Source organism: Tauraco erythrolophus, chromosome 1 (assembly GCF_009769465.1).
Source record: "Tauraco erythrolophus isolate bTauEry1 chromosome 1, bTauEry1.pri, whole genome shotgun sequence".
Taxonomy (NCBI): domain Eukaryota; kingdom Metazoa; phylum Chordata; class Aves; order Musophagiformes; family Musophagidae; genus Tauraco; species Tauraco erythrolophus.
This window is the reverse complement of record NC_141465.1, coordinates 67741901-67756335: the sequence shown is the minus strand read 5'-3', so window position 1 is coordinate 67756335 and position 14435 is coordinate 67741901. Positions and strand designations below refer to the sequence as shown.

The 14435-nt window shown below is 39.9% G+C and overlaps 1 protein-coding gene across 4 annotated transcripts in view; it reads right to left on the bottom strand.

Moving 5' to 3' along the window:
* Nucleotides 1-355: 355 nt before the first annotated feature.
* RASA3 (RAS p21 protein activator 3) overlaps nt 356-14435 on the bottom strand; it is a 135220-nt gene continuing 121140 nt past the window's right edge. For 2 of the 4 annotated variants that reach the window (XM_086610693.1, XM_086610710.1), the window contains 8 exons: nt 14034-14111; nt 13087-13160; nt 9162-9268; nt 8142-8224; nt 4469-4680; nt 3586-3689; nt 1604-1787; nt 356-980 (listed from right to left, as the gene is read on the bottom strand). In XM_086610693.1, the coding sequence (XP_086466819.1) occupies nt 905-980; nt 1604-1787; nt 3586-3689; nt 4469-4680; nt 8142-8224; nt 9162-9268; nt 13087-13160; nt 14034-14111 (918 nt within the window). In that variant the 3' untranslated portion in view covers nt 356-904. Of the gene's footprint in view, nt 981-1603; nt 1788-3585; nt 3690-4468; nt 4681-8141; nt 8227-9154; nt 9269-12041; nt 12090-13086; nt 13161-14033; nt 14112-14435 lie in introns of all 4 variants that reach the window. The other 2 variants (XM_086610699.1, XM_086610685.1) reach the window with 2 other exon arrangements.

Below are 14435 nucleotides of genomic sequence, written 5' to 3'. Positions count from 1 at the left end.
GACTCATACTCCATTCATCTTTCTTGCTGTGGTGGTAAAAGGTCACCAAAATCAGCTTACCTTGCCTTTCAGTTGGCAGATTTTCAAAGATTACCATTCACTGGACTGCATAAGAGAGACATGTAGCTTTCACGTAAATTCATTTTTTCCTTACTCATATTTATGAGAGTCAGTTTTATTATACCGCTGAGATTGCATCTTCAAAACCAAAGTCTGCTGAATGTGGCTGGAGAAATGACTTTGTATCTCAAAAATATCAAGAGTACCATTCAGATCTGAATTGCTATTAAAAACTGTGCACATTTAGCAAAAATTATGCTGCTGTAAAAACAAAAGGCCTGCTCTTTGGCCTGTTCAGAACACAAGCTACAACGCAAGAGATTACACCAGAGGGTTTTTTCTCGGCTTCTTTTCTAAATGCAGGCATTAAAAGTAAAGTGTTACTAAGCTTTTCCTAGGAGAGCACGCAGGAGTGTGGCATAATATACATGAATCAGGAACAAAAAAACAGTAACAAACAACCATTCTAGAAAATGCTGCATACTAGCAGCATGCTTGGTTTCTGAAACATACGGAATTGCATGGGAGATGTCAAGATGAAGTCCACACACCTCGATCATTGAACTGATCACTAGATTCCAAGAAACCAAAGCAAATTTAAAAATACACATGACAACAACTGCCTAGAAGGCAGAGTTTTATCATCTGTCAATAACCAGATGAATAAAGTGCATAGCAACTATTGTAACAGTTTCTTGAAAAAGAGAATACGTTTAGCAAGTCTCAAAGTTTGTAAGCTTCACACTGATCCGTACATTTTGCTACATGTGTGGCCTCCCTTTTGTTTTGCTATTTAGCTTCACTGATCGACCCTTCAGCACTGTCCTGTGGTTTCCTTTGCACTTCATATGGAATGTGCCGAGATCTCTGACTGCTGCCTGATGTATGTCTGGAAGCTCTTGTCACCAATGGGATGTTCTCTAAAAGAAAAGAAAAAAAAAGAAGGAAAAAGTACTATACATAGAATTTTCTGTCAAGACATCAAGATGTCAGCACACAAAGTGAACAGACAAAACCCTTTCCCTAAGTTCGCTTTTCAAAGTTGTAACTGTAATGATAGTACTGCATCTTACTTGAACTGGAAGAACTGACTGAATGAATTGATCCTCTTTTTTGCCAGCCATGTGTAGAACGCTCCCTTATTTACACATACAGAAGACAGAGTCATGTGGCTGTATCAGCCACTCTTCCCGTTTTTAAGCTAACACTCTAAAAGAAGCTGGTAAATACACGTATCTTCTGGTATTTACTGCTCATCCCACAAACACAGGTTCAAAATTAAAAAAAAAAAACAAACCAAAAACCAAAAAAAACCCCAAAATCCTGCACTATTTTTATGAATGAAATTGCATTTAAAAATAGGCATTTAAAAATCTCTTACAATCCTTTAAAATATTGTGATACTAATCTTAAGTCACAATCTTACTTTGTATGTATTCACAGGATCTTTTTTGAACATGAATATGGCAACGGCCAGATCATAGGCAAGGGAAATACCATTTCCCAGGATTGTTCCCCTGTTGGGACAACCTGTTGTACTTACTGGCTTCCATATTTTGTCTTCTTAAATTTATCCCTCTTATATTGAGCATGCTCCTGCTCTAAAGTTCCAACACCGTCAATAATCAGCTTTAGTGTTTTATATGTCTCCTTAGGGTCATCAATGATGAATGTAGAATATTCTTCCTCTTCAGGTCCATCGTACACAGATTTGCTGCCACAGGCCTCTGGGGTAAAAAAAATAAAGCACAGGAATAGGTATCAGACAGGCAGGGGAAAAAAGGCGAGACAAGCAGACTAAAAATACTCAGTCCAGGGTTCATACAGTTCCTCGGTTTGTTTCTATATGACCACCACAGAACTGAGGCTAACAGCAACAGCAGAAGGAGCAGTTCCCCGTCCTTTTGCTGGGCTGTTGGTAGGCACAGGGGCTGTCCCATGCCAGTTCCCTCCTCCTCATCTCATACAGAAAAGGCAGCAAGCCTGGCAGCCGCTCCTGGCTCCATGCAAAGCTGTCCTTTGCTGCACAGACAGTGCTTACCACCAGCAGCATCCTATGCACACGTTTTGGGAACTCTGACGCAGGCCTCACTGCCACCGTGCCGCAGGGTTAGCCTGCACAAAGCCAAGCATTCCCTTGTCGGCAGGACAGGTTCTAGCCCTACGCAGCAGCTAAGTAGCAAGTACGGCACTGCGCGACAGACTGAATTCAAAACAATTACAGGTTGAAGCAGTCACAGAAGATGTTCTACCACATTACCCCTAGAAGATTCATACAAGCATAAGCAGAGTATGTCCTGACTACTGCCTGGCTGCCTGCTTAAGGACATATCCTAAGAAGGGGCAGGGCATAACTACCTTCTTATTCTACCAGGGAGCTTTCCTGGCTAAGAGATCAGGACACTGACTACACATGAACATTTGCAACACATTCATCACGTAGTCTACTTCTGCATTGTAGCTGAGCGTGTTGGAAAGGTAGAGGGAACACTTATACTTTGTCTCTATTTTCCCTGGCTTTCTAGCTTTACTGCTGTCTCAGTCTCGGCTTTCGAGTTACCTTCGCCTTGCCGCACTGTCCACGCCAGACCTGCGTCCTTTTCTCTGACACTGAAACTCGATGCTGGCTCTGGCAGCGAGGATTCGGAACAGGGGAAAGCTGGGCATTGGTTCAGACAGCTCGGAAGTGGTGGGGATCTTAAGTTTGCAATTGCACAGCGGCCAGGAATGGATTAAAGTGCTTTCCAATCTGTGTGTTTGACACCACTGGCTTATCTCATATTATAAAATAAAGTGCTATTTAAAGATCAGGGCCACAGGGAAGGCTTCCCTGCCACTCCCTGTGCTAAATCAGGATTTCAAGTCTGGCACCATGTACACCGGATACTTTTCTTGGCATGCCTACTAGTACTAACTTCCTCTGCTGCCTCTTCTTTCTTTTATCCTTCATGTCACATCTCTTCTCATCTTAGCTCCTGTGAGTTTCCCAGTCCAAACTTCCCTTTTCAACATTTCACAGGTATCCACAGGGTCATCTTTTGCTGATAATTCTGAAAGAGCCTTCTTCAGGAAACCATTTGTATCCAGCCAGTTCTTGGGATCTGAATCAGGGAATGCGCATGTGACTTCTGCTAACACAAAACCATGTTCCACTGAAACCTCAACTTTGCTGGTGCTTCTTTTCAGGATCAGTAAACTTCTGGTTTAGTGCACGCTCCAATTTGTCAATTCAGAGCATCCAAGCAATGCTCTGTGCCTACGCTATTTTAAGATGCTGAGGTTAAGACTGTATTTCAAACAACTGTTTATTATGCAAATAACTTTGTACAGACTATGAGACTGCACACTGCACCAAAAATAATTCACACAACTGCCTCAAGACAGCAGAAGGGGAAACAAGTTAAATAATGGCCATTGTGTTCTAGCACGTGGTTCGCAAGGCTAGTCTAGATAGGACATCCAATTTTTCACAGGTATTTTTGCCTTGATAAGTGTATTGGAGACGCAATGATCTTTCATTCTCACCTTGCATTTTCTCCAATTTTGGCATATACAAGTTGAAAAGAGAGTAGATGCGCTCAGTTTCTCTATCTCCATCTATATCCAGTTGTATATTTGCTGGCAGGCCTCTGAAAGGCATCAGGAAGAGAAGTTATATGCTACACAGTGTATTATGGCACAAAAAGCACTTAACGAGGATGAAAGTAAAAGCAAGTACTCATGAAAGCCAACAGATTGTGTGTAATAGAGCTCAAAACTTCCTAATTTTCCCAAAAGAAAAGGTAGACAAGTTCAAATTTCTTTATGCCTAGACTTATCCAGCATGCTTTCACTCTGACTTGGAGAGGACTTCATCAGTATCCAAACATTTTGGTGAATTAGTCTGCTATAACCAGATGGAGGAGCCAAAGCACTGGACTCCCAATCCTCCAGGTCTTACATTCTGAGATTAACTACCACTACAGACTTGCTTCTCTCATTTCAGATGAAAAGAGTTTCCTACGAATCAGATAGCACCTCTTCATTTAACAGACAGCATGAGTGGTCCACTTAGACAAAGATCACTTTAGATCTAGATCTAGAAGCAGATGATTGGCTGTTTCAGGAATTTGCAAACAGGGTGTTAAAGGGATTTCTGACATTTTTACTAATGACAGACGATCAGAACCAAAGTATCTTATCCCATAGTCAACTCCTACCAATGTCTTGAACTCTAAAAATTTAAACATTTTTGACCAAGATGTGCAGATACTGACAGCATCAGAAATAACAAAGATGGCCTCTGAAAACACCATGTTGCCTGTGCACCTGCCAGATCTTCTTGGTAATGGCATACCTGCCAGTCATGCCACCGAGACGCACGCACCCCCAGCAACACCTAGATCAACGGCGCGTTACCAACCCTTACCCTGTGCAGGGTGTGCAGCCAGGAGTATTATCTGCAGTAGCTTTACAGCAAAGCCAGTGGCCATTGAGATAGGCAGAGGGATGGTAGACCGTGAGGCGCTTCTTGTTGCATTGGCTAACTTTGGTGAGGATATCAATCCAGTCCTTGGCCTCCACACAATTATTTGCTTGGATATACAGGACTCTTCTTTCAGGCTGAATCACCTGGAACATCTGCAAATAAGGAAATAAGCCAGAGAATAACCACCAGAATGAGTAGGTGAACCTAAGACTGGGCTCAGACTGATCATTTATTAAAGGCAAAATACAGCATACTAAAAGAATGCACCAATAAATGCTTTTCAACACAAAACCAAGCAGCAAATGTGCCCTTAAAACGACAAGACCTTTCACCTGGTACAAGGAGTAAGATACTGTTCCTGTAGGAGATGATTTACAAACAGCTAATATCAACTTGCTCGTTGGGCCCCAATAAGATTTGTTGTCAGCCACAGGGATGCAATTTTAGTAGTGCTGCAGCTCCAAGTTTTGGAAGGCTGACAGAGGGACCCAACGCAGGGCTGAAAGGAAATGGTGGTCACCAGAGGGCAGAAAAGAGAAACACCAGAGTTGGGATCTGTCCTTAGCGACAGCTTTGCTTTAATAGTGCCACATCGCTAGTCTTTTTAACACCTATTTCAGCATCATTCTTTCAATAGCTCCCACACTTCTGCACCCAACTACAGCTGCTATCAGCAAATCAAAGCAATACAAGTTTCTCTTTAATCACCATAGGGTAGTTCAAATAATTGCACATTAATTCCGCATTATGGCTTGGTCACTGAAAATCTAAACTAGAGCTCTCCTGCCTGTTTGAAACAGCTTGCAACCTAAAATGGCACAATCACATTTATTCTCCTCCTCATGAAGAGGTGAATTTCTGACGCTCAGCCTTATTGCTTGATTATACCAATCACGCACTGAAGATAACTAAGCTCAAGTTAGTGATCTTAACTTCAAATTTTGGAAAGGCAAATGTCAATCATCTTCATTTCCTCTAGCTTCTGCAAATACTTAATTTTAATGGATTTTCCTCTCCCTCTCACAGATATTTCTAAATTATCCTTCCTCCCTCTACTTCTTTATTTGATTATTCAAATAATTAGACATTACACTGCCTTATCATGTGGAATATTATTTTCCAAACAGCTGGTCTCTCTGTGCTACTTAAAAAAAAAAGCCAACAAACACTAAAGACGCAAAAAAAAAACCCACCAAAATTGAAATTCACTTTTGTCTATCACAAAGACCTGAAACATTGGCCCGAATTCTGCACCTAGCTGGTCAGGAGAAAATTGCAGACTGGTACCAGTGCAATCTCTTCTTTCCTTGTGAAACTTTTAGGTGCACATCCTTCAAAATAGCTTGCAAAGATACTTGCTAATTTGTGAATGAACCGGGTTTTTTTAATTACAATGTCTCTTCTAACAGGAAACGGAGAGCTCCAACAGTCATTTCCCTGTATTTAGTATCCTTACAGATGTCAGACAATAATTAGAAAGGCACAACACACAAGAGCAGTGTAGGAGCTGCTAATGTCATCAGTCCAGCACTGTCAAAATACACACCAAAGAGAGTCCTTTTAATAAAACTTTTCAGGTCTAACTGGCAATTTGAGTTTGGGGAATACAGAAGGAAGGAACAAGGAAGACAGGAGCGTGCAGCTCAACCCTCCCTTGACACAGAACAACAAGGAAAAGAATTTTAATGTCCTGCTGGGGTAAATGGAGCCTTCTGCATTATAACAAAGGAACAGATTTAAGGAGTATGGCTTTGTGTAAGGGGATACCAACCTAAGTGAACTAACATATGGCAACTGTTACTGAGAAGACCACAACTAAGCCAAGAATTCCAAGTGGCTGCAAGACCTTTACACTACCAAAACCACCAGTTGCTTCTCAAACAACACAGAAGACCTGAACAGTACTTAAAGCCACCCCCACACTCCCCAAACTGTGCTGAAGGAAGATGAAAGCTACTGGCTTTACTGCCAGGCAGGTAGATTTATCAGGAGTGAGGAAGACACACCTGGTCAACTCAGAACACAGATACATGGAGAATATTTATAGAAAATTTGGATCTTTAATCACACTTAGCACCCATGATGGAATATCCATCACAAATACATCTGCTGTGGTGTTTCAAGAATTCTCTTCTTGCTGCAGTGTTCTATTTATGTATGGCAAGATAAATGGAATATATTAGCACGGGAAGATGATAATGGTATTTTCTACTGCTTATGGAAAGACTTTGAGCCTTACTTTGCAGAATGGATGTAGTCACCTTCATTTCCTAGGTAATACTGAATTTAAGCAACCAAAATAGTCCACAGTTTCTGATGTTAACAATAAAGGGATATTTTTCCTACAATAAAGGGATATTTTGGATGCATTTTAGCCCAGTAGACTCAGCATAAGTTAGTCTGCTGTCACTAAAGAGCTGATTGGAATTATAGCTCAGCTCCTCTCCACACACAGTAAGTTCTCTCTCAACTGTGTGGCTACTTTTAGATCAATCAAGTTATTTTGCAGAGTATGGTTGGCAACAGTTCATCGCACATTACAGCTGCCTTCAGCCTGAGAATGATTTTGCAGCTTGGTTGCTTTCACCTATTTAATTAACATAAGTAATAAACACCAGAGCCAGCTACAGTACAATGAAGATGTGCTCTAGAAGCAAATGAATTGAAACTTATTCCATCTTTTAAGAGAGAGAGATATGCTACCAAAATAATACCTGAAACAGGGAAAATACTGAGGAGTCAAGCATTGTTTTTCACTGTAACAAAGTGCTGTTTGAGGAACTTAATATCTAGGGCAGGTCTGAGCACTGGCCTGCATGGTGTTCACAAGCAGCATGGATGGCAGGAAACACTTAAAGGCAGAAAAGCTAAAAGTCACAACCATTTATGTGTAAAAAGTCGTCTGTAATGGATGCATGTTTAGAACTGGAAAAGCATGAGCTGTTTTTTTGTTTATTTTTAAATAAAAGTTTTTAAGGACTGTACTCAGCTTTACAAGCAGAAGAGCAAGAAAAAGGCTCCTAACATCACCTAAACTGATCATGTCCAAGAACTGTTCTTATACAATGGACGGTATGTCTCGCATACAGAAGTTGGCAGTAGTGTTCCAGGCATGAGAAATACAGCTGTATTTTATTCCCTAATGTGGCAATCAAAATGCTAAACCACACTGGCCCAGCACAGATGTTGTTCTAGCACATGACCTATCCTAAATATATATCCACTTTCATTAACCGATAAAACAACCCTGAAAAAAGATATGATCCTTCACAATTATAAGCAGCCAGTTCTTTCCCATCAGAGAGGTCTGACAGAAAGGGCAGGGACTCGATTATCTTGCCTGTGTCTGACATTACAGAGCCCAGACAGATGATCAGCAGTGGTCAGTACTGACTGTGCTGCAGATCACGAAACCCAAGGACTGCTGACTGGGCTGTTAAGAATCTGAATGGGCTGTACTTTTGGAAACTCCTGCTACTATATACAGAACAGGCAGCTGTGGTTGTACATCTTTCAATAGAAACCCAATCCAGGTTACAAAAGGGAAAAAGGCAATTAGGCTGGTGGGTCTAGACCAACCTAACAAGTAAATTAATGAAGATGATCTACTTACATTTTTCATTTTAAAGGATTCCTCCTCCAGTCTTTCCACTGCCAGAATGTTTTCAATTGGAATGCTACACAAAGGGTGATCACCTGCAGATTACACAGAGATACTGAGCAACTTATTCATAACTCAACATCACCCTCTACCCTTGTTCTAAGGGCCGATTCAGTTCCTTTGAAGATCATTTTGACTTCTCAAGAAAAAAAAACAAATCTTTCATTCAGCAATTATTTACTAGCATGGTCCTTAAGTATTATCTTAAAGTTCATTTCTGTTTACATTTGCACTAAGTTATGCTAGAAAACCTCTTAGAAACTGACTACTGCAGCAAGATGCAGTGTGTTTCCTGAGAAGGCGACAATGAAAGAAATAATTTCTGTCGGCTCAACTGAACTAGGTTGACGGTGGTCACTCAAGATCTTAAAGTTGAGTATGAAATGAAGACTGGCATCATCTGAACATGTTTCCTTATCTTTCTCACTCCCTATGTATTTATGTGATACAAGGAAGTGGTATTTGTTGTGTACTACTGAACAGACAGGTATAATATGCAAAAAGTAAAATCCTCGATATTAGTCAAAGTTAAGGGAACACATTTTTGCGAGTTCAAAGCTTGCAGGCAAATCCCTGCCCACCGCAGCCAGTTGTGCCAATGCTAGAGAATTTATGAGAACAAGCTGATAAGCATCTGAGAACAGTTAATACAAACCGAAATCCTAGTATAAGGTATTTGTACCCTGAGTTTAGCTTCCTTGGTCATTCTACTATGTAACTGTGAAACCTACAAATGATGTTCATAACTGATATTAGACAAATATTACCAAATATTCTGCTTATTTATAGGGTACTGTGCTATGCAAGAGCTTCTATAACAGTCATCACAGACATACTAAAAAAGGGCAAGTGCACACAGGCTGACAGTCTTGCCTGCACTGTGCCTTCTACAGTTACAGATCTAGATCTTAGTCTTCTGCTCTTACACAATCCTTAGGTTTAATCTATCAAAAAAGGGCAAATCTTCGTTACCTTTACTTTTCTGATAGGTAAACTCATGGTTTGTCAGGCGAAACCATCTCTTCTTGAAGTTTTTCATACCAAATCGTTTTCTTCCTTGTGCTCTCTTGATCATGAACCTAGTAAACAGGACAACAGTTGTTACAATACACCAGATTTTATATATACCTGCATATAAATATATGCATACCTATAAAATACGTATTTATGTATATAGATTTATACATATATACATACACACACACACATACATGATGGTACTTGCAAAGCTTTAGGAGGGGACACACAGCGTTTTCTAATTATTGAGGCCTTGTCTTGACAAGGAAAGGAAAGTCACATTTGGATAGGTTTAGTGCATCTGTTAGTTAAGCCTGTTCTTTTTCCAGATCTAGATAATGGGCATGACATGTAGCTTGACTTTTGGTCTACGTAAGGGCTCTAGTTAGCTGAACTGCAGCTTGTGCCCTTTCCTGAGTTACAAATCCAGCTAAATGGTTTCCTACTACAGCAGAAAAACTGCAGAACACGGTTAGTACTGCTCTCCTAAGCTTGACCTGTTAACTCTACAGGCTGCTTTTAATTATTTTTAAAAGCTATCAGAAAGCTCAAAAGGTTCAGAATATGTTTAATAATTAAAAGGCAGGTGTAAGACCCCCGGAGCACAGAAACTGCACCCTTACATGCTTTAGTCAGTCTCAATCTCTAGAAATAAAATCAGGATGTTCCACAGCTCCATTTGCAATCACACATTGATGCCGCAGTTGGAAATGCATTTTCAGTAACATACAAAGCAATCTGACAGCTGAAAGCTAGAGCCCCCCAGCCCCCCCTTTTTTGGCAGAGGAGGGGCATTCATTTAGTGAGTTGTCAGTTTTAATTAATTTCAAACTTGAATAAGCTTACAAGAAACTGTGATGCACCCAGCACCTTCCTAACCACTAAATCAATCTAAAAAGCTTCAAGGTGACTTTGGAAAGCCTACTGACTTCATACTGCTCAGCATCACTTTTGGTGGAAAAAAATGTGTATGCATATGCAGCGGAGAGCTGGTAACAGCTACTCTACACATTACATTAACCATTGTGCCAAATACAGAATGGTATAGCGGAGCCAGTAAAAACTACTCACTACAGAGTAGTTTTTATCAAGTAGGAATGCACTACACAGCACAAAGAGCACACAGAGAGAACAGTGAATGACTTGGTTGAAGATTTTCAATAGCAGAGCTAAAATGCTTACTTAGAACAGCAACTGCCAATACTGTTTCTCGCTTCTGCTATCTTCAGTCAGAAACAACTACATTGCATCCAACCAAACCCTGAGTCTGTTTAAAGTTCAAACAGAAACCCAAGTTCCTTCAGCGTTTAACTGTTTTGTAACCAGCTGGGCTGGTGCCTGCTGCCCATTCCAAGTTGTATGGGCAAAACCTGACAAGGACTGTATACAGTAACAGATTTTTTTTAAACCAGTTTCAGTTACACACCTCTTTCATTCTAAAAATGGTCAGACAGTTACTGTCCCGGTCCTTATTCTTGTATTACTTGAGAAATACTTAATAAAACCATATGATTCTGGCCATCATCAGGCCCACCAGCGCTAATCTTCATGTTTCAAGGTTAAGGCAAATTTCAAGGGAAGAGCAGATATCCTTGGGCTGGACAATATGCTCTTCAAGTTAGTTTCTCTTCTTTCCCATGCCAACACTTAAAATGTAACCTAAAACTGCAAACTCCTACAAAGCCTCCCTCTTTGAAAAATGCAAATTCCGTACTGCAGAACTAAGAGCACATTTTTAATTGAATTCTTCATAGCTGACATAGCCAAGAGAAGAATGTGCTTTTATTTCCCATAGATAGGTAACAAGCATTCAAAGCCACAGAAGTGATAGGGTCAATTTAAAGGATTTCTTTGTTTCTAACATTCACAGAATGTGTGAGAATTCGGAGCAAATAGTCAGAAGCACAAAGGAGAAGAAAGTCTAAGCTGAAACCCGTTTCAGTCCTGGGTGGTTGGAGATACTGCTTCTTCTCATGCTTGTGGTAGGCCTGAGTTTAGATTTGCCTTAGCCTTGCTTGGAAGCGTCAGCATGCCTCTTTCACCTACAACAATGGCAGGACTAGTTCTCCTTTTAATTCTCTTCCTTTTGGAAAGAACCAGGCAGATAGCTGTTAAGCAGCGGCGGCATGATCAATGCCAGCAAATCCAAGTGCCTGTAACTAATCTTTGGTACTGTACATTCATTCAAAAGTACATACGCTACAGCTTTCCTTCTAGATACTCTTAATAGCGGCAAAGATAGATTAAAAAACCAAAATCAAACAAAAACATTGCAAAGGCAAACAGAAACCCCACTAACCAGCCAATCAATTTGGAGAAGAATCAAATCAAAGGCTGTGAAAATTCCCACCCACTCCCCATGATATAACATGGCAATAACGCAAAACATCAGGAAAAAACGACAGCTGAAGGCCACTTCTTAACCTCGAGAACAATTTACATGAATGCTACTTAAGTAAGAGCCTAGAAAATGCATGGCCACTTCTTAGTCACTTCCAGTGAGTTCACTGGGATCTATACACTAAATATTAAGCAAATCCCAGTGCTTCTTGGAGCCTCTGCCTACAGATAAAAGTATTTTTTTCTCTATTTACAGTAGGTTCTTGTTTTAAGGTGTCTCATTTAAGGGGAAAAAAAAAAAAAAAAAAGAGTTGGTCAACATCAAGCAACAGATAACAAAATGTTCTCTGCTGGGTTTACACAGGCATTTCAGGATTATTAAACAGAGTACTACTTCCTCCCCGAAGTTAAGTCAGACAAGTCTACTGCTGCGAAGGAAGGACATGCTGTCAGCCAGTAGCTACAGCAAAGCACCAACTGCCCCTACTATCTTACCTGCATGAACTATTACCATCAACTTTCTTTACTGTTAGTTTAAGAGTCCTTAAAACAGCAGCCACAGGCCGAGCAAGAAAAGACAGAAAAAAATCAAACAGGAGCAAAAGAAAGACAGAGGCAGAAAACAATGTTTTAGAGTTAGAGGGAAAATGTTACAAACTATACATTTATTTCCAAACCCAAAAGAATAATAAACGTACAGAAATAAAATAAACAAACTTGCTTCTAGGGACAGAAGCTCATGACAGAAGTGAAGTGAATTGCAGGGGTTATCTGGAAGGGGTAGTCGTGGTTTCACCAAAAACTGATTTTTTGCATAACTTAGAGCTACCATGAAAGCTTACTTTCAAGCAGTAGTTCAGTTTATTGAGCTCTGACAGGAAGAATTTGGATATTTTTATTTTCTTCCTCCCAGCTCAAAGAAGCTGTTTCCACAGTACACTTAGATGATCTTAACAACTCAGTTTTATAACACAAAAAGTGTCAACAATTAGTATGTAAAACTAATACAGCATATGGAACACGCTTCCAAAAAAACGGAAAGGCACTAAAACCAGAAACTGGTGCAAGTGCACCAAATTTTCCTTGAAATGCTCATGGTAATCATTAGCATATGGGTCTTCCAGGGCAGCAAAAGCAAATTCCATTTGAAGGCTTTGCACTTGTTAAGATATTCAGTATGTGCCTTCACAGTGGAATTTTACAACTTTTGTTCACTGGAGTTCAGAAAAAAAAAAAATCAACTTGATTTTAGCACAATGCTGATTTAAGATTATTTTGCCTTAGCTGTGCTAATTAAGTTCTACAGGGTTATTTTTCCTCCACTTCTTACAAAACATACTTAAATTAAGACATTTAAATCAAATGAAAAGATGTTAACAGCAGCTATAGCAGCCATTGAGAGTAGAAATAGCAACAGAAGAATCTTTCTACATTCTTCTCTGAACACATGGATGGAATAGTGGTGGTGGGAAAAAAGATAGCTGCCTTAGAATGGTAGCAAGCACACAAGTAAAGGGTTTTGTTGCACATGCATGCTTACCCTTCTTTAAGCAATATAGGTTGCTCTATGCTCTTGTGATCTCTCCTTCCTGAAGATGAAATTAAATCTAGAAACTAAAAGGTGAACAAAAAGCATAGATAAAAATGAAAGTACCACACTGCCCAAATGAAAATCTTTAACATTTGTACAGCACAGAGCTACAAGAAAATACTGTAAAAGTAGTTAAACAGAAGGTCACGGCAGAAGCTTGCGGAATTTGGGAGGTTTCCTGGTTATAAACTAAAAATAGTACAAGCACTCTTAAGTAGAAAAACTGCAGATGACCAACACTTCTTGTGCTTCTCCTTTGTTATAGAATCATACGAAGATAAGCTGAGAGAGTTGCAGTTGTTCAGTCTGGAGAACAGAAGGCTCCAGGGAGATCTTATAGCAGCCTTCCAGTACCTAACACGGGCCTACAAGAAAGCTGGAGAGGGACTTTTTACAGGGGCGTGCGTAGTGACAGGACAAGGGACAATGGTTTTAAATTGAAAGAGGGGAAATTTAGATTAGACATTAGGAGGAAATTTTTTACAATGAGAGTGGTGGAACAACAGAACAGGTTGCCCAGAGAATTTGTGGCTGCCCCATCTCTGGAAGTGTTCAAGGCTAGGTTGGATGAGGCTTATACATATCTCTCACTTCCTTTTGGACTAAGCAATTTTCATCACAGATACAGCATCCTAGGAAGCAAGCACATGTCTCAAGCCCTAAGCAGCGGCTTGTTAATACAACCTAATTATTAATTTGAAGTAGATCCAAAGAGATTCTACCACTGACATGCACATAATTTGATGCAAGTTTCTTGAATATTACAGTTATCAGGAGTCTGCTTTTTCCAGCACACACTTCCTGGTTTACAAACAGTATGTATCACATTATAGGATTTCAAGCATCAGCTACAACAACACAGCAGGATTTTTAGAACATTCATATGCATTACTTACATTTTTTACTGCATCTGCATATTTCTGCTCATTAAAATAGTCATAAAAAGTAGCCATGTAGGATTCCTTGAAATTGGCCTGAAACACAAAGCCAAAACCATGCATATCATAATACAGTTAATATAGAAAATATTGTTAACAGCAGTAGACCACGAGGCAAGCCATCCCACACAAGAGGGTTTTTTTCTGGCCAGAGGTAAAATAAGCAAAGCGCTACTTTCATGTTGTACAGCACGCATTCGGTAGGACCAAATTTTTCATTTCAAAAAAGTAGCAGAATGCATTTCAAATGTTCAGTTAATCATGCATTCTTCAAAAGCTTCAAACTTCTGCTTTGGCTTTTAATCTTGGTCCTAAAAGAAGCTGACAAAAAAATGTGAGAGAAGGAGTTCTATTGTCTCG